Source organism: Artibeus jamaicensis, unplaced genomic scaffold (genome assembly GCF_021234435.1).
Source record: "Artibeus jamaicensis isolate MK-2021 breed Jamaican fruit bat unplaced genomic scaffold, CSHL_Jam_final contig_801, whole genome shotgun sequence".
NCBI classification, from domain to species: domain Eukaryota; kingdom Metazoa; phylum Chordata; class Mammalia; order Chiroptera; family Phyllostomidae; genus Artibeus; species Artibeus jamaicensis.
In genome coordinates this window covers 279,677-304,151 of record NW_026521978.1, presented here as the reverse complement: position 1 = coordinate 304,151, position 24,475 = coordinate 279,677, and the positions used below count along the sequence as shown (strand labels likewise).

Sequence of the window (24,475 nt, the reverse complement as noted above, 5' to 3'; positions counted from 1 at the left end):
GAGCATATATGAAAAACCTACAGCTTACATACTCAGTGGGAAAAAACTAAAAGCTTTCTCACTAAGATCAGAAACAAGATAAGAGTGTCTGCTTTCAATACTTCTATTCAACATAGTATTGGAAGTCCTAGCCACAGCAATCAGGCAAGAGAAAAAAATAAAAGGCATCCAAATTGGAAAAGAGGAAACAAAACTGTCATTGTTTGCAGATGACATGATAGTGTACATAGAAAACCCTGTAGGTTAGCCAAAAACCTACTCAACCTAATAAGTGAATTTGTCAAAACAGCAGAATACAAATTTAATATTCAGAAATCAAAGGCATCTTGGTATACGAACAATGAAATATCAGAATCAGAAATTAGAAAAAACCCATTGCTATAGTAACAATAAAAATAATATACCTAGGAATAAACCCAACCAAGGAGGTAAAAGACATGTACTCAGAAAACTACATAACACTGAAAAAATAAATTAAGAAAGACACAAACAAAGGGTCATGGTTTGGAGAACGATCATCACCAAATGTCCATACTATCCAAAGCAATTTATAGACTCAACACAATCCCTGTTAAAATACCAATGACATATTTCACAGATAGAGAACAAACATGTCAAAAATGTGTATGAAACTATAAATGGTCCTATACAGCCACAGCAATTTTGAGAAAGAACAAACTGGAAGTGATCACAATACCTGATATCAAACTATGTAACAAGCCCACTGTAATCAAAACAGTATGGTATTCATCATAAGAAAAGACATATAGATCAATGGAACAGAATAGAGAGCCCAGAAATAATCCCTTGTCTGTATGGTCAATTAATATTTGACAAAGGGGGTGGGAGCATAAAATGGAAGCAAAATAGCCTCTTCAAAAATGGTGTGAGAAAATCTAGACAGCTACATGAAAAAAAAATGAAATTCAACCACCAACTTACACCAAACTCAAAAATAAACTCAAGAGGGACAAAAGAATGAAATATATGTCACAACATCATAAAAATTCTAGAGGAGAACATAGGCAGAAAAATATCAGGTATTCCACACACAGTATTTTCACTGAACCATCTCCAAGAGCAATGGACATAAAGAAAATAATAAATGAGACTTCATCAAAATAAAATGTTTCTAAACAGCTAAAGAAAACATCAGCAAAATGAAAAGCGAAACAACCGCATGGAAAAATATATTTGCAAATGATATCTCAGATAAGGGTTTGGTCTCCAAAATATATAAAGTTCTCACACAACCCCACTCTAGGAAGACAAACAACCCAATTGAAATTGGGCAAAGGACCTGAACAGACACTTCTCCAAGGAGGACATACAGAGAGCCCAGAAACATATATAAGGATGCTCAGCATCACTAGCTATCAGAGACATGAAAATTAAAACCACAATGAGATACCACTTAACAATAGTCAAAATGGCCATCATAAACACATTAACAACAGCAAGTGCTGGTAAGGTTGAGGAGAAAAGAGAGCCCTAGTGCCCTGTTGCTGGGAATGCAGACTGGTGCAGCCACTGTGTAAAACAGTTTGAAATTTCCTCAGAAAACTAAAAATGGAACTGCCTTTTGATCCAGCAATTCCATGGCTGGAAATAAACCCTAAGAATTCTGACCCTATGCTCCCCAATGTTCATAGTAGCACACTTTATAATAGCCAATTGTTGGAAGCAACCTAAGTGCCCATCAGTAAATGAGTGGATCAAAATTCTGTGGTACATTTACACAATGGAATATTATGCAGCAGAAAGAAAGAACTCGTACACTTTGAGACATACTGGATGAAACTGCAAAGCATTATGCTAAGTGCAATAAGGTAGGAGGTGAAAGACAAAACCATACGATCTCACTTATAAGAGGATTCTAAGGAATGAGATAAATTAATGAGAAAATAGAACCGCAAGCATAGAACTGTGAAAGAAACGAACAGCTGTAAGAGGGGAAGGGCAGTCAGGGACTGGTTAAAAGAAGGTGAAAGGATTAGTCAAGAAAAATATATAAAGGGTCCATGGACATGGACAACAGTGAAAGAATTTACTATGGAAGTGCTGGGTGGGCTGGGCAGGGGGGAAAATGGAAAAAATTTAGACAACTGTAAAAGTATAAACAACAATTAAAAACAAAATAAAAACTCATTAAGAAAAATTTAAAAGCTCATTAAAAAAGAATTTAAAGAACACTTCATAATATTCAAAGGAAGAATCCATCAACAAGACATAAACATTATAAACATACATGCACCCAACCTAGGAGTACCCAAATATATAGGGAAACTCTTGGAGTACTTCACAAAAGACATAGACAGCAACATGTTTATACTAGGATATGTTAAAACCTCACTGTCAATAAGAAATAGATCTTTCCCCTGGCTGGCATAACTCAGTGGATTGAGCGTGGGCCTGTGAACCAGAGTATTGCGGTTTGATTCCCAGTCAGGGCACATGCCTGGGTTGCAGGCCAGTTCCCAGCAGGGGATGCATAGGAGGCAACCGTACATTGATATTTCTCTCCCTCTCTTTCTCCTTCCATTCCCCTCTCTCAAAAACTAAATAAATAAAATATTAAATAAAAAATAATTATAAATAGATCTTTCAAAAAATATCAATAAGGATATTGCAGCATAGAACAATGCCCTAGATCAGATGGACTTAACTGATATGTATAGAACCTTTCATCTCAAAGAAACAAAACACACATTCTTTTCAAATGCCCATTTGAATGCCCAATGGAGGTGCTAAACACTCTTTCAAATGCAAATAGAACATTTTCAAAGAACAACCACATGATAGGACACAAAACAAACCTCAAAAAATTCAAGAAAATTGATATCATTTGAAGCATTTCCTCAGACCACAAGGGCCTGAAACTGAAAACCAACCTCAAGGAAATAACTCAAAATTAAAGAAATTGGTGGAGATTGAATAGCATGCTACTAAACAATGAAAGAATTATGAATGAAATCAAGAAAGAAACAAAACAGTTTCTGGAAACAAATGAAAATCAACTCACAACAGTTCAAAACTTATGAGACACAAGGAAGACAGTCCTGAGAGGGAAGGTCATAGCGATACAGGCCTACCTAAAAAAGATAGAAACATTTGGAATAAACAATCTAACCCTACATCTATCAGAACTGGAAAAACAGCAAAAAACAAAGCCCAGAGTGAGTAGAAGGAAGGAAATAACCAAGATCAGAGCAAAATTAAATGACATAGACTAAAAGAACAACTCAAAGGCTCAATAAATTCCAGAGGTGGTTCTTTGAAAAAATAAACAAAATTGATGAGCCTTTAAGCAGATTTATCAGGAAAAAAAGGGAGATGACTCAAATAAATAAAAACAGAAACAAAACAGGTGAGATTACAATTGATATCACAAAAATGCAAAGAATTATAAGAACTAATATGCCAAGAAAATTGAAAATCTAGGAGAAATAGACAAATTTTTAGAAAAATATAATCTTCCAAAATTGAATGAAGATCTAGCACAAAACCTGAACAGATTGATAACAGCTGACAAAATCAAAGTAGCAATAAAAAAAGTCCTGGCACGCAAAAGCCCTGGACCTGTTGATTTCACAGAAGAATTTTACAAAACATTTAAGGAAGAGCTAACCACTCTCGTCACAGACTATTCCAAAAAATCCAAGAAGAGGTAAAACTCACAAACTCTTTTTTATGAAGCAGCATCATCCTAATCCCAAAACCAAATAAAGACAAACAAAGAAAGAAAACCAGGCCAATATTGCTGATGAATATAGATGTCAAAATTCTCAACAAAATATTGTCAAACTGCATCCAGCAATACATTAAAAAGATTGTGATCAAGTAAGATTCATCCCAGGGATACAAGGATGGTACAATATTTGCAACTCAATAAATGTAATATATCACATAAACAAAAGAAAAGACAAAAATTGCATAATCATATCAATACATACAGCAAAAGCACTTGCTAAGATACAGCACCCTTTCATTATAAAAACACAGCAAAATGGGAGTAGAGGGAGCATTTCTTGACATAATAATGGCCATATACAAGAAACCCACAATTACTATCACTCTCAACGGGCAAAAACTTAGAGCTTTCCCACTAAGATCAGGAACAAGACAAGGGTATCTGCTTTCACCACTTCTATTCAACATAGCACTGGAAGTCCTCACTACAGCAATCAGACAAGAAAAAAATAATAAAACACATCCAAATTGAAAAGTAGGAAGTAAAACTGTCACTGTTTACAGATGACATGATACTGTACATAGAAAACCCTATAGACTACACCAATAAACTACTACACCTAAAAAGTTAATTTGGCAAAACAGTGGGATAGAAAGTTAATATTCAGAAATTGAAGGCATTTTGGTACACCAACAATGAAATATCGAAAAGGGATATCAGGGGAAAATCCCATTTGATATAACAAAAAGAAAAATAATGTACCTAGAACATTATTAAGAACAAACTGCACTCTGCCAAAACCACATGGCTCTCCTCAATGACTGCAGGGGTCTGCACTCTGGCCAAAACTGCATGACTCTCTCTTTCACCTCACCAAGAGGGGGTCCTCACTCTGCTAAAACCATGTGGCTCCCTCTTACATGACTGCAGGGGTCCTCCCTCTGCCCCAAACCCTGTGGCTCTCTCCTCACCTGGGCAGTTATTCCCTCATGTCTCAGAGCCAATCTTTTTCCAAGCTCTCACACAGGCGCTGTCACTCAGGGGTGCAGCCCCTAGTTACAACCTGGGTAGAAGCCATTCCCTTCTCCCTGTCTCAAAACTTGGCCACAGCTACTTAACATATCTGTGAAACCAGTTAAAGGTTATAGATGTTAAATGACCATTCTAGAGGTTAGTTACAAAACTGTTGCTATGCAAAACAGCTCTCAATGGCCCTGCTCCATTCATCCCTTCCCCCTGGGGGTGGTGAGGACATCTTATATACCTCTTCAATATTCCTATACACTTTGAATTCTGGACACCATTCCAAACCTTTTTTTTTTGCCCCCTCCTTGGCTGCACCCTGTATCAGCATCACTAGCCATCAGAGACACAAAAATTGAAACCACAGGGAGATAACACTTCATATCAGTGACAATGGCTATCAAAAGAAATCAACAAACAACAAGTGTTGGAGATGTTGATCAGAAAAGGGAGCCCTGGTACACTGATGGTGAGAAATGCAGACTGGTACATCCACCATGGAAAACAGTATGGAATTTTCTCAGAAAACTAAAGATGGAACTGCCTTTTGACCCAGCAATTTCACTGCTGGGATTATACCCTAAGAATCTTGAAACACCAGTTCAAGAAACCTATGCACCTCAATGTTCCTAGAAGCACAGTTTTACAAGAGCCAAGTGCTGGAAGCAACATAAGTTCCCATCACTAAAGGACGGGGTCAGAAAACTGTGGTACATTTATGTGATATAATACTATTTACAGAGAGAAAGAAAGAACTTCTACCTTTTGCAACAGCGCAGATGGATCTGAAGAGTGCTAGGTTAAGTGAAATAAGCCAGGCGGTAAAAGACAAATATCATATGATCTTACCTATAAGTGAAACCTATCGACAAAACAAACAAGCAAGCAAAATATAACCAGAGACACTGAAATTAAGAACAAATTGGCAGTAACCAGAAGGGATATGGGAGGGGATAATGGAAGGGAATAGAAGAAAGAGTCATCAAGGAACATGAAAAAAGGACACATGGACAACAATGTCAAAGGTGGGTAGAATTAGAGTGGGAGGTGGAAATGGCTAGGATGAGGGGGAATTGTTGGGAGAAAATGGACACAAGTGTACTTGAACAACAATAAAAAAGGAAAAAATGTAAAAACATTGTGGTTCATGTCTTACTTTGTACAGTTCTACAAGGGCTTTTTTTTGACAGAGGGGAATCAGAAGAGAGAGAAACATCAATGTGAGAAAGAAAGATTGATCAGTTTCCTCCTGTATGTGAGCAAACCAGTGATTGTACCCAAAAGCTAGGTGTGTGCCCTTACTGAGGATTGAAATTATGTCTTTTCAGTGTATGGGATGATGACACAACCAACGGAGCCACACCACCTGGCCTCTATGAGTTTTGACAAACACATAATGTCATTTGCACCCAGAGGCTGCCAAGCTGCTTTCCATTAGGCTGTCTTGGTCACCTCTTCTAAGTTGGCTGCTGTCATGCACAAGTACAGTGTCACCCAGGGTGATTTCACTGCCTTGAAGAACCCCAGTTCTTCGCCTAGTTGCTCCTCACCCTCCCCTACTCCCTGGTAATCACTGATCTGTCTACTATCTGTATCTCTGTGTCTCTGAACATCATTCATTAGGACTCATTTAGTATTCATCCTTCTCCAATTGGCCTCTTTCACTTAGCAGTATGCATTTAAGATTCCTCCATGTCTTTTTGTGGTTTGGTAATCTCATTTTCTTTTTTAACAAATTGTTTTTTAACAAATTTATGGAGAGATAATTTATATACAAAATAACTGCATATGTTTAATGTGTACACTGAGTAGACATCACTACAATCAAGGTAATAGATATACCCAATTACCTCCATAAGTTTCTTTGTGTCTTTGGGTTTTTTTATTTGAGAGGGTTGTGTGTGTGGGCATGTGATAATGCACAATGCTGCATGACTAAACTTTATGTCCATCAAAAAACAAGGGAATCAAAGAATGTAACTACAAAAAAAATCAATGAAACAAAGGAAGACAGCAAGAAAGAAGAAGAATGAAATAGCTACAAGACAGACAGAAAACTAAGAACAAAGTGGTTCTAATAGGCCCTTTCAGATAAATAACTAATTTAAATGTAAATTATCCCCATCAAAAGATACAGAGTGGCTGATGGGTAAAAAACAAAATCCAACTGTCAACATAACAACACCCAAACCTGTAGAGATGTTGTATGAGTTTATCTGAGCAAAACTGATGACATACCATGAAAAAGATCTGAAAGGCTCTGGAGAATAACAATGTGTGGGCTTTTTGAACATTTGGAATTAAGGTGAGGTAAAGAAGGTCACACAGAGGTGGGAGAGACCAAAGTACATGATAGTTACAGGACCACGTGCTCCTGTGAGTGTGATCACACCTCCAAAAGGTATGAAAAAGGAGATGGCTCTGGCATTTAAAATGAATGTTAACCTAAATTCACAAGAACAGTGCACAGGGCTAGGTATCAGGAAAGATAATTCTTTAACTAAGAAAGTTATAGACCTGGGCATGACTATCCATCATGAAATGCCCAGTTAGAGATTTATGATCAGATCACCCCTGTAGGTTACTGTTCATCACTGAACTTGTTATATTTATTATAACCCATTTTTTGTTCACGAAGTGTGTGGTTGTTATAGGAAAACGAAGCAACCAGACACCGAGGGATACTGGAGTACGAGGTTTATTATTAACGTGCACAAACCCATAAGAGTCAGTCTCCAAATTCTGAGCCCTGAACAAAGGATTCTTGGGGTTTATATAGCCTATAGGTGATACAGGGTGCAGCCAGGGGGGGCCCCCAAAAGGATTTGAAATGGTGTCCAGAATTCAAAGTGTATAGGAATATTGGAGAGACATATAAGATGTCCTCAAATACCCCCCCAGGGGGAAGGGACGAATGGAGCCAGGCCATTGAGAGCTGTTTTGCATAGCAACAGTTTTGCAGCTAACCTCTGGAATGATTATTTAATGTTTCATAGATATGTTAAATAGCCATGGCCAAGTTTTGAGCCAGGGAGAAGGGAGGAGTAGCTTGGGACTCAAGATGGAACAAGGGGCTGCGCTCCTGAGTGAGGGTGCCTGTGTGAGAGCTTGGAGAAGACTAGCTCCGGGACATGAGGCCATAACTGCCCAGGTGAAAGGGAAAACCAGGCAGCTTTTCCAAAATGGAGATCCCTGCATCCAGGTGAAGAAGAAAGACACATGCTTTTGGTGGAGTGCGAACCCCTGCAGCTTTGGTAGAAGAGGCCCACGCGGCTTTGGGATGCTCCCTTTGGCCGAGTGGCCTGGAAAACAAGAGAGACTTTGATTGGAACTGGGTACAAAGAACTCTTGCCAGTGGACTATGAGAGGGTACCACAGTACTTTGGATTAACTAGAGAGAGATCCTGCCTGCAAGGTGACACAGCTGACGGTGCCAGTGGCCTGCAACACAGACCTGTGCTCTTTTCCTGATTTACGGTACCCGGAGTTGGGACAGTGGGAGAAGGGAGCGCTGTGTGGGTATAGGTGTATACCCTAAAGGATTTTGATATTTTAGTAGTGGCATTAAGCCTAAACAGCATTAAATAAACATTTTGTTTCCTTTTCACAAATCTCTGGCATTGAGAGATGTCTTTCCAATTGGCGGTGGACAGAAGAGCCCAGTAGATATCAGTATTTTGTCCTTGGGATGGGCCCCTGTTGTATAGCAGTTTTTGGCATCCCTAGGTGGGCCAAATATTGTATTGCCCCTCCCTTGGACCTCTTGTTCGGTAACATAGGGTCTTCCTGTCTACGTAGCAAAGCGAGATACAGAAGCAGAATGCGGTAATTAGTTCTATCTACGGGGAAGAAGCAGAATACAAAGGCTAAATGTGAAAATTAGTTCTATCAGTGGGAGTGCTAGTCCCAGTCATTGTGACTATCCTGCTGTTTGCTTTTTTCCCAGATGGCCTTATCGCTCTCCCAGGGTGCCTGGGGTTTTAGGTGAACAAAGGTTTTCCGAAGCTTCCCACATCATGGTGTCTACCGGAGACTGACTTAGAATCTAGGGCACACGTAAGCTGAGAGTGAAGAGATAGAAAAAGACATCCCATGAAAATGGTGAACAGGAGAGAGCAGGGGTGGCTATACTTACACAAAATAGTGACTTAGAATCTAGGGCACACGTAAGCTGAGAGTGAAGAGATAGAAAAAGACATCCCATGAAAATGGTGAACAGGAGAGAGCAGGGGTGGCTATACTTACACAAAATACACTTCGAATATAAAGCAGTCAGAGAGAAACAAAAAGGACCTTACATGATGAAAAGAAGGATCAGTTCAGCAGAAAAAGATAACTCACTCCTTATTGCTCAGTTCCAGTGTTGGATGGGCCACAGATTATCTCTCCATTGCCAAGCATCTTGGTGGTTCCCTGATTTTGGCAACTATGAATAAAGCTGCAATAAACATCCATGTGCAGGTGTTACAGAACAGCCCCAGGGCAGGGGGAATGATATACTATTACTGAATGGACCTACCCTTGAGCTCCAGGAATTCCCCCGCCCCATACTAGGTTCACCTTGCCTGCTGCCAGGGAAAGATGTCTTTCAAGGCCAGGGATTGGTGAAAAGGAAAGGGATTATTTATTTACAGAGTTATATAAATTTAAGATTAATCACTTGATGTCTTTATTGAGATCCCAACGTCCTTTAGAATACCAATGAACTCCAGTCCTTTCTTCCCCCTCTGGTTAGTCCAGGGTACCATATCTCAGAAAAAGAAATAGAAGTCCATGAGTCAGGCAGCCCCTTGGTTCTGGCACCATTAGCTGTATCTTCACTGCAATCTCCAGTTAATCCAAACCCACGTGGCACCTTCTCCTGGCCCACCAGCAAGAGTCCTTTCATTCCTTTCCTTACAAGTAAAGTCTATCCTACTTCCTAAGCCACATGGCAAAAATGGAGCACCCTAAAAATGGAGTGAACCACCCTCAGTGGTTCACTCCTGCTAAAGCCAAATGGTTCTTCTCTGCCCAAGTTGTGTAGTCCCAAAAAGACCCCTCATGGTTGCTGCACCTGGGTTTAAATACCAGTGCCAATCTTCCTCTGCTGCACCATTTCCAACTCTTCCCACAATTGGCTACAGCTGCCAGCATTCCCATATTTGCCCAGCTTTACTGGGCTGCCTTGGTAAGTGTGGCCCTGTGTGGAGCCAATCATCTCCGTGCTCTTACAAAGGCTCTGTAACCAGGGGAAGTTGCCTCCCAGTTACATCATAGGTTGAAGTCACTCTCATCTTTCTGGTTCAAAGCAAGCCACAGCTATTTAACATATCCATGTAGCCAGTTGAGGGTTATAGATATGTTAAATGACCACTCTAGAGGTTATCTGCAAAACTGTTGCTATTCAAAACAACTCTCAATGGCCTTGCTCCATGTGTCCCATCCCCCAGCTCAGACTTGTAGGTTGAGAACATCCTACATAAATATTTTTTTTCTAATATTTCCAGGACACTGAATTCTGGACCTCACTACAAGTTTCTATTTGGAGCCCCCCCACTCTCCAGCTATACCCTGTTACACAAGTTTGGGGGTGGACATGAGTTTCTACGTCTTTAGATAAATATCTAGGAGTATGATTTATAGACCATGTGGTAAGATTGGGTTTAGATACTGAAGAAACTCTTCAACTGCCTTCTATGCTGGCTGCAGCATTTCAAGCTTCCCCAGGAAAGACTATAGTCATGCTGCTCCACGTTCTCCCAGCATTCAGAGTTGTGGGGTGCTCATTCTTATTTTTGCCATTATAATGGATATGCAGTAGTGCTTCATTGCCTTAATTCCAGACCTATCAGAGGCGGGGTATCTTCCTTATCCTCATTTACCACCTGTATGTCTTCATTGGTTAGGTTGATACAAGGTGCAGTCAAGGGGGTGGCGCAAAAAAAGATTTGGAATGGTGTCCAGAATTCAAAGTGTATAGAAATATTGGAGAAACATATAAGATGTCCTCACCCCCCCAGGGGGGAAGAAACGAATGAAGCAGGGCCATTGAGAGCTGTTTTGCATAGCAATAGTTTTGCAGCTAACCTCTAGAATGATTATTTAACATATCTATTTAACATATCTATAACCTTTAACTGGTTTCATAGATATGTTAAATAGCTGTGGCCAAGTTCTGAGCCAAGGAAAAGGGAGTGGACTTAGACCCAGGATGTACTAGGGGCTACACTCCTGAGAGAGAGCGCCTGTGAGAGCCTGGAAAAGATGGGCTCCAAGAGACTTCTGCCAAGATGGAGGCATAGGTGGATGTACCGTGCCTTCTCACACAACCAAGTTTAGAGACAACTAAATATTAGCAACAGAAAACACAGCCAGAACACGGAAAATTGAACTTTTCGGAAGTCCGTTAACAACAAATTCTTCAGCCTGACCGGTAAGGGGCGAAACCAGCGGCTGGTGAAGTGGGATTGCACAGGTCTCAGTCCGGCGGACTCAGGTGTGGAATCCAGACATGCAGAATCCAGGTGCAGGGTTGGACCTAGTGAGCGACCGAGCGAGCCACCAGGTGAGTGACCGCGGGAGAGACAGCAGGGGAGTTGTGCTGCATGTTGACTGTGGTCACGCATTTGTGAGTGGGTGGGCAGGCGAGGGAGTGAGCAGTTGGACTAGGGCCCGGTGGGTCCCCGCGGCAAGTGGCCGTGGAGGGCGCCGCCATTTCCCTGCTCTGACCCCACCTCCACATACAGCATCATAACCCAGCGACTCTGAGTGGCCTGGCCCAGGTGAACCACCTAAGACGCTAATCCTCACCCAGCTGTGAGAAACAGCAGAGTGGGTCGCCATTTCCCCGCTCTGACCACGCCCCCACATACAGCTTCACAACCCAGCGACCTGGGAGTCCAAGGCACCGCTTCTCACACTTAAAGGGCCAGAACAGACAAAAAATGTCACAAGATCTCAAAGCCCCAGAGCCCATAGATCTAAGTGATGAAGAAATAGCAAAACTCTCAGATGCACAGTTTAAAACACTGGTCATCAGGATCCTCACAGAACTGGTTGATTATACCGACAAATTAGACAAATATATGAAGGCGAAACTAATTGAAATGAATGGAATTGCACAGGACACCAATAGCAATGAAAAGGAAACTGGGACTCAAATCAATGGAGTGGACCAGAAGAAAGCAAATAATGGCCAAACAGAAAAGAGTCAAGAAGCAAGAATTCAAAGAAATGAGGAGAGTCTTAGGAACCTCCAGGACATCTCTAAACGCTCCAACATCCGAATTATAGGGGTACCAGAAGGGGGGAAAGGCACAGCCACCAGTGGAAAACTTATTTGAACAAAAAATAAAGGAGAATTTCCCCAATCTGGCAAAGGGAAATAGACTTCCAGGAAATCCAGGAAGCTCAGAGAGTCCCAAAGAAGTTGGACCCAAGAAGGAACACACCAAGGCACATCATAATTACATTAGCCAAAATTAAAATGAAGGAGAGAATCCTAGAAGCAGCAAGAGCTAAGGGGACAGTCACCTACAAAGGAGTCCCCATCAGACTGTCAGCTGATTTCTCAAAAGAGACCTTCCAGGCAAGAAGGGGCTGGAAAGAGGTATTCCAAGTCATGAAATCCAAAGACCTACAACCAAGATTGCTCTATCCAGCAAAACTTTCATTTAGAATGGAAGGACAGATAAGGTGCTTCTCAGATAAGATCAAATTCAAGGAGTTCATCATCACCAAGCCCTTATCAAATGAAATGTTAAAGGGACTTATCTAAGAAAAAGAAGTTAAAGAAACATGAACTGTGAATGGACAACAAACTCACAGTTATTAACAACCACACCTAAAACAAAAGCAAACTAAGAGGACAGCAAGATCAGGAGTGGGAACATAGAAATGAAGATCTCAAGGAGGGTTAGCAACAGGGGAGTGGGAGGAGGAGAAGGGGGGAGAAGGTACAGAAAATAAGTAGTATAGACAGTAGATAGAAAATAGATGGGGGCAAGAATAGCATGGGAAATATAGAATCTAAAGGAATTGAGACATATGGTCATAAACTAAAGGGGGGGTAATGGTGGGGATGGGGGGGTAGGTTGGAGGGGAATGAAGGGGGAATAGAACAACTGTAACAGCATAATCAATAAAAAAATTTTTAAAAAAAAGATGGGCTCCAAGACATGAGGGGATAACTGCCCAGGTCAGGAGAGGGCCACGTGGTTTCAGCAGACTGCGGACACCCTCTTTCCCAGGTGAAAAAGAAAAACCACGCAGCTTTGCCAGAATGGAGATCCCTGCAGCCAGGTGAAGAAGAAAGCCACATGCTTTTGGTGGAGTGCGGACCCCTGCACCTTTGGTAGAAGAGGCCCATGCGGCTTTGGGTTGCCCCCTTTGGCCACGGGACCTGAAAAGCAGGAGAGACTTTGACTAGAACTTGGTAGAAAGAACTCTTACTAGTGGACCGTGAGAAGCTGCCACATGACTGGATTAACTCGAGGGATCCTGCCTACATGGTGATACTGTTATAGGAAAATGAAGCGAAGAGACACCGAGGGATTCTGGAGTATGAGGTTTATTTCTTAACATGCACAGGCCCAGAGGAGTCAGTCTCCAAATTCTGAGCCCCGAACAAAGGATTCTTGGGGGGTTATATAGCTTAGGGGTCTTTCTGTCTACATGACAAACGTGGGATACAGAAGCAGAATGTGATAACTGTTCTATCAGTGGGGGTGCTACTTCCAGTCCTACTGACTATCCAGCTATTTGCTTTCCCAACGGGGTGCTAGTTCCAGTCCTACTGACTATCCGGCCACCCGCCCTCCCAGATTCCCCCATCATTCTCCCTAGGGCGCCTGGGGTCTGGGCAAATAAAGGTTAAACAGAGGTTTTTCAAAGTTTCCCATATCAATACAGCTGATATTAGTATTTTGTCCTTGGGAGGTGCCCGTGTTGTATAGCAGTTTTGGGCATCCCTAGGTGGGCCAAATATTATATTGCACCCCCACTTGGACCTCTTGTTCAGTAACACTTTGGCCACATGGTCTGGAAAACAGGAGACTTTGACTGGAACTGGGTACCAAGAACTCTTGCCAGTGGACCTTGAGAAGGTGCCACGTAACTTTGGATTAACTAGAGAATCTGCCTGACACAGCTAACAATTATAGCGGCCTGCAACACAGACGTGTGCTCTTTTCCTAATTTACGGTACCTGGAGGTGGGGCAGTGGGAGAAGCGGGAGCTGTGTGGGTGTAGGTGTATACCCTAAAGGACTTTGATATTTTAGTGGAGGCATTAAGCCTAAATAGCATTAAATAAACATTTTGTTTCCTTTTCACAAATCTCTGGCATTGAGAGATGTCTTTCCAATTGGTGGCGGACAGAAGAGCTCAGTAGATATTAGTATTCTGTCCTTGGGAGAGGCCCCTGTTGTGTAGCAATATTTGGCATCCCTTGGTGGGCCAAATATTGTATTGCCCCCTCCTCCCTGGGACCTCTTTTTCAGTAACAAGGTGTCTGTCCAAGTATTTTGCCCATTCCTAACTGTGCTTTTGTTTCTTATTGTTGTAATTACACAGTTCTATGCATATTGTGGATACAAGTCTTTTATCAAACATGCATTTTAGAAATATTTTCTCCTAGTCTTTTTTCACTCTAAACTGTGTCTTTCACAAGGCAGATATATTTTTTTTATTTTGATAAAGTTCAGTTGATGCGTTGTTCTTTTTCATGGATTGTGCTTTTGATGTTGTATCTAAAAACTTACCAGGGGAAAAATGGTTTGAGAAACTATCTCAGTTAGAGAAGAGGGGCCCTTAATTTTTGTGCTTATCTTTTATGAGCACAAGATAAGCCTGTGGACTATGTTGCAATGTTACTCACAATCTTCCCCACTCCCTGCTCAGCCAGGCCAGGTTTTGGTTTCTGGATCCTGATGAGGACCCACCCACAACCGGGGTTCCGCCTGGCCTCAGATTGCCCCTACCCCCACACATGTCTATCACAGTCCAGGAAGGTCAGCAAAACCTGGATGTACCAGAGATCTGTGCTGCCAGGAAACCCTCATGCACATTCACACCCAGAAATTACCAGGAGAGGGTTTGACCTAAGAGATGACATATAGAGGGACAACAACCAGACCATGGACAGAGAGAATCCTGACCCTTGACTCTACCACAGGCCCAGGAAGCAACCTGCTCCACAAGCAGTCCCGGACAGCCCATTCCCTGTGCATTGCCTAACTTCCCCAGGCCCCTCAGGGTATCCCTCTTTTGTGCATCATTTAACCTATGAAAATACATATGGACTGTGTAGATGTACTATATGTGTATATTATATGTATGTACATAATATTACATGTACATAGTGATGACATACCTACACATAATAAAACTGAAAAACTCCCCTCACTCTTCTGCCTGCCCCTCACCTCTAACAAGTGCAGGGCTACAGGCCGACTGCCGGCTTCAGTAGCTCTTAACAGCAAGCAGCCTTTATTTTCATTTGCTTGGCCTTCATTTCCACAGCATCTTAGGAGACATGAGGTCTAGTGACAATAGCTCACAATCACAGATCCATACAGCCCTCCAATATCTGAACACAAGCAGGGACACAGGTAATGCTGGCAGGCATCCCAGATGGGGCAGAGCTGGGCATGGCTCAGGATGCCATCTGTCATGGCCGTGGACCCAGGGACAGCCACCAAGGCCCTGACACCCCAGGTGGGGACAAGGCCATGGGAAGAGGCCTCTGAGAGCCTTTAAAGCATCATCTTTCCCTAGTTTCTGAGAGCCAGGCTCAGGTCCAATGTGGTTGCTAGTGAGATTTCACCTTCAGGCAAACAGTCTTACCAACCTTCCCAGGTAAGAGGATTCACCTGGGAAGAATGGGCCATGAGAACCAGGAAGGGTGTGTGCCTGGGGTTTGGCTGAGCCTAGTAAACAGAACAGCCAGGTCCCACCTTCTTGCCTCACCTGCCACCCCACCTGGATGCAGACAGCAGTGCTTGTGCCAATGTCCCATGACAGGTCCCAGAGGTGGGTCTTCCTGACACCACCCCCATTACCAGAATGGGTAACTTCAGGATCATAGGAGTGATGAACAGCCAGGTGGTCAGTATGATTTGCCAGCTTGGGCTTACAGGTAGCAGTGCACTTCACAGGCAACCAGTCACTGGTCTAGATACTCCCTGGGTTTTGCCAAAGTCAGCAATGTGATGAACTGGCCACAGATTATGTAGATTAATGTGCTTCTTGGACAACTTGTAAGCTATGCTCACAGCTTGCATAGCTGGTCAGCAACTGACTAGACAGGAACTTGTGGTGAACTGGGCACCACAGGGAAGAAACCAGGTGGATTGGGCAGATTTACCATGACTTAGGCCTGGGAAGGGACCAAGGCTGTTGCTGGTGACATTTTGTCAAGTGGCCATGGGCTCCTACTGCACCTTGCCCTGTCCCATGCAGAGTCAGGGTCACTTCTGTCCCCAGAACCTGGAACCCAAGGGCTGCATGACCACCTCTGTGGGGCAGGGACCACAGAAGGCCCCCAGACACACCTCTGAGGACCTCAGAAAACATGGCTTCTCCTGGGAGCCAGGCCCTGAGAACCTCACCACAAGAAGAACAGGGAGCCCTGGCTGGCATAGCTCAGTGGATTGAGCGCGGGCCTGTGAACCAGAGTATCGAGGTTCGATTCCCAGTCAGGGCATATGCCTGGGTTGCAGGCCAGTTCCCAGCAGGGGACGCATGAGAGGCAACCATACATTGATGTTTCTCTCCCACTCTTTCTCCTTCCCTTCCCCTCTCTCGAAAAATAAAATAAAAAAAAGAAGAACAGGGAGCCAGTTGGCCCCAGCGCTGGACTCCTGGCAGAGCCTCTGAGCCCCTGGCCAAGGCTCCCATGCTCCACTGGACCAGGATCTAGAGCTGGGATGTGAGAAATCCCAAACTGTGGGATGTGAAGCAAGGACTGTATGACAGGGCTGGCATAGGGGCCTGGAGGACAGTTGGCAGATGGAGGAGGGGACCCTGGGGATCCTGGCGCACAGGACCCTGCAGACCATGGGTGAGAAGGGTTGCTCCTCTCCTATGTCACACATGACACCCCCTTCCTGCAATATTGAACTCCACTCTGCGGTTCAAAGGGCACAAGCCCTGCCCCTTGACTGCTTGGAAGGAACTATGCCCAGCCCCTCCCCCATAGCCTTCCTGGCCCCAGGCATGTCGGGAATGGGGCCTCTGATGCCTCCCAGCATCCCAATCTAAGGCCAGACCTCCAACCCACAGGGTGACTCAGCTATGTGCAGTAGAGACACAGACACTTTGGGTCCAAGCCCCTCAAGCAGGGTGGCAGGATGTTGGCCTTCAGGGCAGTGCAGCATCTGCTCTATGTTGCAGCCAGAGGGGCACTTTTGGTCCCAGTGACCACTGTGAACTTTGTCCTCACACATCAGACTTCCATCTGTCCTCCTGAGGACAACTTCCTCCTGACAGTGGGTCAGCACCACCCTTTGGTCAGTAATGAGGCCATGGATGGAGTCAGGGGGGAGGAGGAAAGAGTCAAAGACCCTGAGTAAGACTGCAGTCCCCTGGGCAGCAGCCCAAGCAGGTGATTGGGACGAGCCGGGGCTGGGCTACAGATGGTGAGCAGGACAGCCTGTGCCCACACCACACACTGGCAGGGCAGTGAGAGTTGTCCCCAGGATGGGAGCACCAGAGGACGTGGGGAGAAACCATCCCCATGGGGGTAGAGCATGTGATGGCCAGGTTCCCACACCATCTGCTGGGGCCTGATGACTGCTTTACCCCACCCCTGCACACCCACATGAGGTGACCTTGGTCAAGTCTGGACTCCCCCAGGCCCCTTGATGCAGAAATTACCCAGAAAATAGGGAACTCCAGGAAGCAAGCCATGCCACTGGTTTCAATCCTGTTCTTAGTCTTTGTGGGGCCAGGGGGTGGGGCGAGTCACACCTCAAGGCCCAGGCACCAACTCCTAGGATGTGGGGCTGTGAGCACAGAGTACAGCCACAAGGAGCTCCAGAGATGGGTCAAAGTGAGCAGGGCAGGGAAACTGCCTCCACTGCCCCTGCTCTGGGTGAGTGGGGTCCCTCTAGAGCAGGGCAGAGGGAGGAAGGTGGGGGCAGCAGAACTAGTTACAGGAGCTGAGGGAAGATCAGGCTCTGGGGCCCCAAAGAGCCTCAGGAGCAAGTGAGACAGCAGGAAATGCAGGTGGTCTCAGGCCATGGCCCCACCTGAGCACAGGAGCCAAGGAAGCATTTCTTATCCACAGAGCTGTATGTTCCAGAAGTTCATAGAGGACACTGAGCTGTGGGTCATCCATGGCCTGAGAACGATGAGGAGCTGGAGGTCAAAGTCAGGGCTACACTTGGCCAGTGGGCAGGGTAGAGGCTTGGCTGGAGGCCGCCCTGCAAGGCTGCTCCTGGGTGGACAGTGGGTCTCAACCCAGGAGGCAAGAAGGGGGCTGGCTTAGCTCAGGGAAGAAAAAGACCCCTGGTGACCCAAGTGTCCAGTGCAGGACAATGGGCAGAGTCACAGGAGGAAGCTAGGAGCCCTGGGATAAGGGAAGCAGGAGGCAGGGGCCCAACAGGATAGTTGTTCATGGGATCAGTGGAGAGCCCCACAGGTAGTGGGCAAGGGACAGGAACCAGTGCTCTGAGACAAAACTGCTGGGCACAGGGCAGCTGACCTGAAACTAGAAGAATCAAAGATCCATGGAATTCCCAGGGGTGGGGGAAACAGAGATGGCGAGCTCCTCTGGGAGGGCCCAGGGCAGGGCAGAGGCTGTGTGGGACAGCCAGCTGAAGAAAGGGTGGGCACAGCCCAGCGTCTGACAGAACAGGGTGAGGCCAGAAGTGGAGCAGAATGGGATTGCGGGCTCTGGAACTGGCAGGAAGCCCAGAGGGAGACATGGGGGACATGGCAGCCTGGATGGAACTCACAGACATATGGGAAACTGGATCCTAGAGCAGAAAGGGCAAGGGGCTCTTGTAGTACAGCAGGCTAGGGACAAGGGGCAAGACAACTGCAGCTCAATGGGGGCAGCTAGAGGAACATGAGAGCAGAGAGCTGTCCGTGGAGTTCTGGGGAGCTGGCAGAGCTATGCAGGTGATCAGGGGGCAGGCGAAAGGACAGGAAGACAGGAAGATGCCCCTAGAGCTCTAGGATACCTGGCAGAACTATGCAGGTGAGCAGGAGCAGGTGGGAAGACAGGAGGGCAGGGGGCTGGCTCTGGAGCTCTGGGTGTGCTGGCAGAGCTATGCAGGTGATTAGGGAACAGATGGGAGGGCAGGAAGACAGGAAGCTGCCCCTGGAGTTCTAGGGGGAGCTGGCAGAGCTATGTAGGTGAACTGGAAGCAGGATTGAGGGTAGAAGGGCAGGAAGCTGCCCTAGGAGCTCCTGGGAGAGCTGGCAGAGCTATGCAGGTGATTAGGGAACAGATGGGATGGCAGGAAGACAGGAAGCTGCCCCTGGAGTTCTAGGGGAGCTGGTAGAGCTATTTAGGTGAGTAGGGGGCAAGAGGGAGGGCAGGAAGACAGGAAGCTTCTCCTGGAGCTCTAGGGAAGCTGGCAGAGCTATGCAGGTGAGCAGGAGCAGGTGGGAGGATAGGGAGCTACTCCTGGAGCTCCAGAACAATCTTGCAGAGCTATGCTGGTGAGCAGGGGGCAAGTTGAGGGGAAGAAGAAGGCAAGAATATGCACCTGGTGCTCTAGGAAAGCTGGCAGAACTATGCAGGTGAGCAGGAGCAGGTGGGAAGACAGGAGGGCAGGGGGCTGGCTCTGGAGTTCTGGGTGTGCTGGCAGAGCTATGCAGGTGATTAGGGAACAGATGGGAGGGCAGGAAGACAGGAAGCTGCCCCTGGAGTTCTAGGGGAGCTGGCAGAGCTATGTAGGTGAACTGGAAGCAGGATTGAGGGTAGAAGGGCAGGAAGCTGCCCTAGGAGCTCCTGGGAGAGCTGGCAGAGCTATGCAGGTGATTAGGGAACAGATGGGAGGGCAGGAAGACAGGAAGCTGCCCCTGGAGTTCTAGGGGAACTGGCAGAGCTATGTAGGTGAACTGGAAGCAGGATTGAGGGTAGAAGGGCAGGAAGCTGCCCTAGGAGCTCCTGGGAGAGCTGGCAGAGCTATGCAGGTGATTAGGGAACAGATGGGAGGGCAGGAAGACAGGAAGCTGCCCCTGGAGTTCTAGGGGAGCTGGCAGAGCTATGTAGGTGAACTGGAAGCAGGATTGAGGGTAGAAGGGCAGGGAGCTGCCCTAGGAGCTCCTGGGAGAGTTGGCAGAGCTATGCAGGTGAGCAGGAGCAGGTGGGGAGGCAGGAGAGCAGGAAGCTGCCCCAAGAGCACCAGGAGGAGCTGGCAGAGCTACTTAGGTGAGTAGGGGGCAAGAGGGAGGGCAGGAAGACAGGAAGCTTCTCCTGGAGCTCTAGGGAATCTGGCAGAGCTATGTAGGTGAACTGGAAGCAGGATTGAGGGTAGAAGGGCAGGAAGCTGCCCTAGGAGCTCCTGGGAGAGCTGGCAGAGCTATGCAGGTGATTAGGGAACAGATGTGAGGGCAGGAAGACAGGAAGCTGCCCCTGGAGTTCTAGGGGAACTGGCAGAGCTATGTAGGTGAACTGGAAGCAGGATTGAGGGTAGAAGGGCAGGAAGCTGCCCTAGGAGCTCCTGGGAGAGCTGGCAGAGCTATGCAGGTGATTAGGGAACAGATGTGAGGGCAGGAAGACAGGAAGCTGCCCCTGGAGTTCTAGGGGAACTGGCAGAGCTATGTAGGTGAACTGGAAGCAGGATTGAGGGTAGAAGGGCAGGAAGCTGCCCTAGGAGCTCCTGGGAGAGCTGGCAGAGCTATGCAGGTGATTAGGGAACAGATGGGAGGGCAGGAAGACAGGAAGCTGCCCCTGGAGCTCTAGGGAAGCTGGTAGAACTATGCAGGTGAGCAGGAGGCAGGATTGAGGGTAGAAGGGCAGGGAGCTGCCCTAGGAGCTCCTAGGAGATCTGGCAGAGCTATGCAGGTGAGCAGGAGCAGGTGGGAGGATAGGGAGCTGCTCCTGGAGCTCCAGAACAATCTTGAAGAGCTATGCTGGTGAGCAGGGGGCAAGTTGAGGGGAAGAAGAAGGCAGGAATATGCACCTGGTGCTCTAGGGGGGCTGGCAGAACTATGCAGGTGAGTAGAAGGCAAGTGGATATGCAGGAAAATAGAGAGCTGACCCTGGAGTGGGGAAAGCAAGGGCCCCTAGACAAGGAGAGTGGGGGCCTGAGCTGGCAGAACTGGACCTCACATGAGCAGAGGCAAGAGACTGATGGACAAGGGGCACTGAGCTCATGTGAGGGTCCAGGAAGAGGAATGTGGGCAGGGAGGGCTTCAGAAGAGCAGTGGGATGAGGTGAGCCTATAAGGCTGTAAGAGAGAGTAGCCCCTGGACCAGGATCTCTGGGTAGCAGGTAGAGCATATACCAGTGAGCTGGGAGGAGGGGAGAGGATGTGTGCAGCCCCAGAGTTCTGGGGGACCAAGGCAGGTCTTGAGCTAAAAGGAGCCCTGGAGGAGGTGGGAGCTGAGCTGGGAGGGAGCAGAGAGAGCCACTGGGGACAGGTGAGCCTGGTGGACAGCACGTTGGGGTGCCTAGGGGGCCCTGGGCAGGAAAGGCTCAGAAGGGAAGGAGCAAGTAGGCCCTTGAGGAAACCACAATGATCTCAGTTCTTGGGCCGAGGCACCAGTTCCTGTTGTAGGGAGCTGCGAAGATTTAGGGTGGCACAGGGCCAAGAACCCCTCAGAGGGACTTAGGAGGGCAATTTAGGGCCTGAGCCAGGGTTTCCATCTTGGGATGGGGATGGGAAGAAATAGGTGGCCTCAGGGCAGAGCTCTAGGGCCAAGCTGATGGGATCAGAGTTGGGGAACAGGCCTGGCCTTGGGGTGGGAGTACACCCTGGCCACACTGGTGCTTGGGTCACTGGTGCCATGCAGGAGAGGGATGCCAAGGCCAGTACCAGGCTCCCAGCCATGCTGAGAAGTTGGCTGGGCTCAGGAAGGACCAGGACTGAACAAGAGCTGGGTGGCCAATGACATGTGTGAGCACAGGAAGCCACAAAGACACAAGAAGAAGCAGATGGTTCCAGAGGCATAGACTTAGTATCCTGGGCTGGGGAACCACAGGGATGGGGCAGGGTCTCCTATGGACAAGGTACAGGGCAGGGAGAGGGTCCAAGGTGGGGATGGGGACTGGGGTGGTATCTTGGCTGCACAGCTCACCCAGAGGGACAGACAGCCTGTATGACAGGGGATCTGGCCACAGGGCTGGCAGCAGAGCACAGGCAGAGCCCTGCTGCACCAAGGGGACTTCACACCCAGGGCAGGGTCAGGCTGGTGACAGAACAAGAGACCAACCCACATGAGCCAGCCAGAAGCAGGAGCCATGGGTCAGGGCTCAGAGGGCTCTGTGGGCACCAGGGGATTGAGTACTTGGGGGACTCGGGGAACTTGTGTTCAGGTAGTCATGCAGCACTGGCTGAGCTGGTGAGTTCAGTGCCTGCGGTCACAGAGGCATGAGGTCTGGATGGCAGAGATCCACATGGGTGGCTGCACCATTAGCCTAGGGCACTGGACTGGTCGATGTCCCAGGCCTGGATCCCTGATAGCCTGTTCACACTTCCCAGCTGAGGCCTTGGCAATCACATGATTTCCTCTCTTGCAGCCACCACCACGGCCCCAAAAGTCTTTCCACTGTCTTCGAGCTGTGGGACCACATCCGGCTCCACAGTGTCCTTGGGCTGCCTGGTCTCCGGCTACTTCCCTGAGCCGGTGACTGTGTCCTGGAACTCAGGTGCCCTGACCAGTGGCGTGCACACCTTCCCCTCCATCCTGCAGTCAGGGCTCTACTCTCTGAGCAGCATGGTGACAGTGCCTGCCAGCAGCTTGTCCAGCCAGACATATACCTGCAACGTAGCCCACCCAGCCAGCACCACCAGGGTGGACAAGAAAGGTAAGAACTCAGTCACTGGGGAACGTCCACTGAGAGACAGGCTCGGGCAGCTCCCTGCCTGGACATACCATGAAACAGGGATGGCTGTCCTAGCCTAGAGCAGTAGGGGGAGGCACTGACAGTCTGAAGCCTATCCTGAAGGCCACTCAAGCTCAGGGATGAGAACTCTGGGCATTTCTACCAGGCGCAGGGTGGGCACAGGCTGGACATCCTTACCCCAGCCTCAGGGACCCTGGAGAAGGATGATGGTCTCACACCTGCTAAGTTCTGGCTCTGACCTAAACACAACCCCAGGGCTTAGTAACTACACCTAGGCCTCAGTAACCATCAGTGTGCTCTCTCTACAGTTCCAGTGCCCTCAGAACATGAACCAAATCCATGCACATGCCCAGGTGAGTCAGCCATGCCAAGGAGGTGGTCCGAGCCCAGGTGTGGCCCATGGCAGGGAATGAGTGTCCAAGGGAGGCCCTTCTAGATACTGACCTCTGTCCACTGTATCTTTTACACCAATAGTTGAGTCCTCAGGAGGGCCTTCGGTCTTTATCTTTCCCCCGAAACCCAAGGACATCCTCATGATCTCCCTGACGCCCAAGGTCACATGTATGGTGGTGGATGTGGCCCCAGATGACCTCGAAGTAGAGTTCACCTGGTATGTGGATGGCGAAAAGAAGAGAACAGCTAAGACAAAGGCAGAGGAGCAGCAGTTCAACAGCACCTACCGTGTGGTCGATGCCTTCTCAGTCGCACACCAGGACTGGCTGAACGGCAAAAAGTTCAAGTGCAAGGTCAACAGTGGGTCTCTCCCATCCCCCATTGAGAAGACCATCTCCAAGACCCCAGGTAGGGACAGCAGACAGGTGAGGGGTGGGTCCTGGGGGGCCAGACTCCTACCTGAAAGTGACCATCTGTGCTGACCCCATCCCACAGGACAAGCCCAGGAGCCCCAGGTGTATGTCCTGGCCCCACACATGGACGAGCTGTCCAAGAGCACTGTCAGTGTGACCTGCCTGGTCAAAGACTTCTACCCGACAGAAATCAATGTGGAGTGGCAGAACAATGGGAAGCCAGAGCCAGAGACCAAGTATACTACAACCCCGCCGATGAAGGACAAGGATGGTTTCTACTTCCTGTACAGCAAGCTCTCGGTGGAAAAAGCTAGGTGGATGCAGGGACAGACCTTCACATGTGCAGTGATGCACGAGGCTCTGCACAATCACTACACCCAGAAGTCCATCTCCCAGACTCCGGGTAAATGAGCAACGTGCCCATTACCCAGCGACCCCACCCCATGTACATGCCCCAGGCTCAGCATTAAATAAAGCACCCAGCGCTGCCCTGGGACCCTGCCACACTGTCACAGTTCTTTCCAAGGCAGAGCCCAGGCTGGGCTCTGTGGCTGGTTGTCACCATGAAGGGGAACCGGGTGGTCCCACTTGGGTGGAACCCAAGCCTCCAGGTCTGCAGGCACCAGCAAGAGGGGACGGGGCTTCACCAATAGAGGCCACTCCTCCAGCCTCCTCCCTAGCCAGCAACTACTCTGGACTGGAGGAGTAGACAGGGAACAGGAGAAACCCCTCTGGATCCCCCTCTGGATCCCCTCTGGGACATGAGAGCCCAGTGTTCCCCACTTCTATATGAGCCTGTGCTGTGGGACCTTGCTGTTCTTCTTTCTAGGGTTTCCAGTCCACTGCACCTCTCCCAGGTTCTGTAAGGTGGCTCTGTGCCCAGATAGAAGGAGGTCTGGCCCATGGTGTGGGAATAGGCCCTGTCTCACTCTGGAAAGCAGGTCTCCCA

The 24,475-nt window shown here is 47.6% G+C and overlaps 1 gene segment (V, D, J or C); it reads left to right on the top strand.

Moving 5' to 3' along the window:
- The window catches only part of LOC119054146 (immunoglobulin heavy constant gamma 1-like), an 81,017-nt gene extending 56,987 nt beyond the window's left edge, over positions 1-24,030 (top strand). The window contains 4 exon segments of the C gene segment in view: positions 22,394-22,681; positions 23,029-23,073; positions 23,195-23,521; positions 23,609-24,030. Coding sequence covers positions 22,394-22,681; positions 23,029-23,073; positions 23,195-23,521; positions 23,609-23,937 — 989 coding nt within the window.
- The last annotated feature ends 445 nt before the right edge of the window (positions 24,031-24,475 follow it).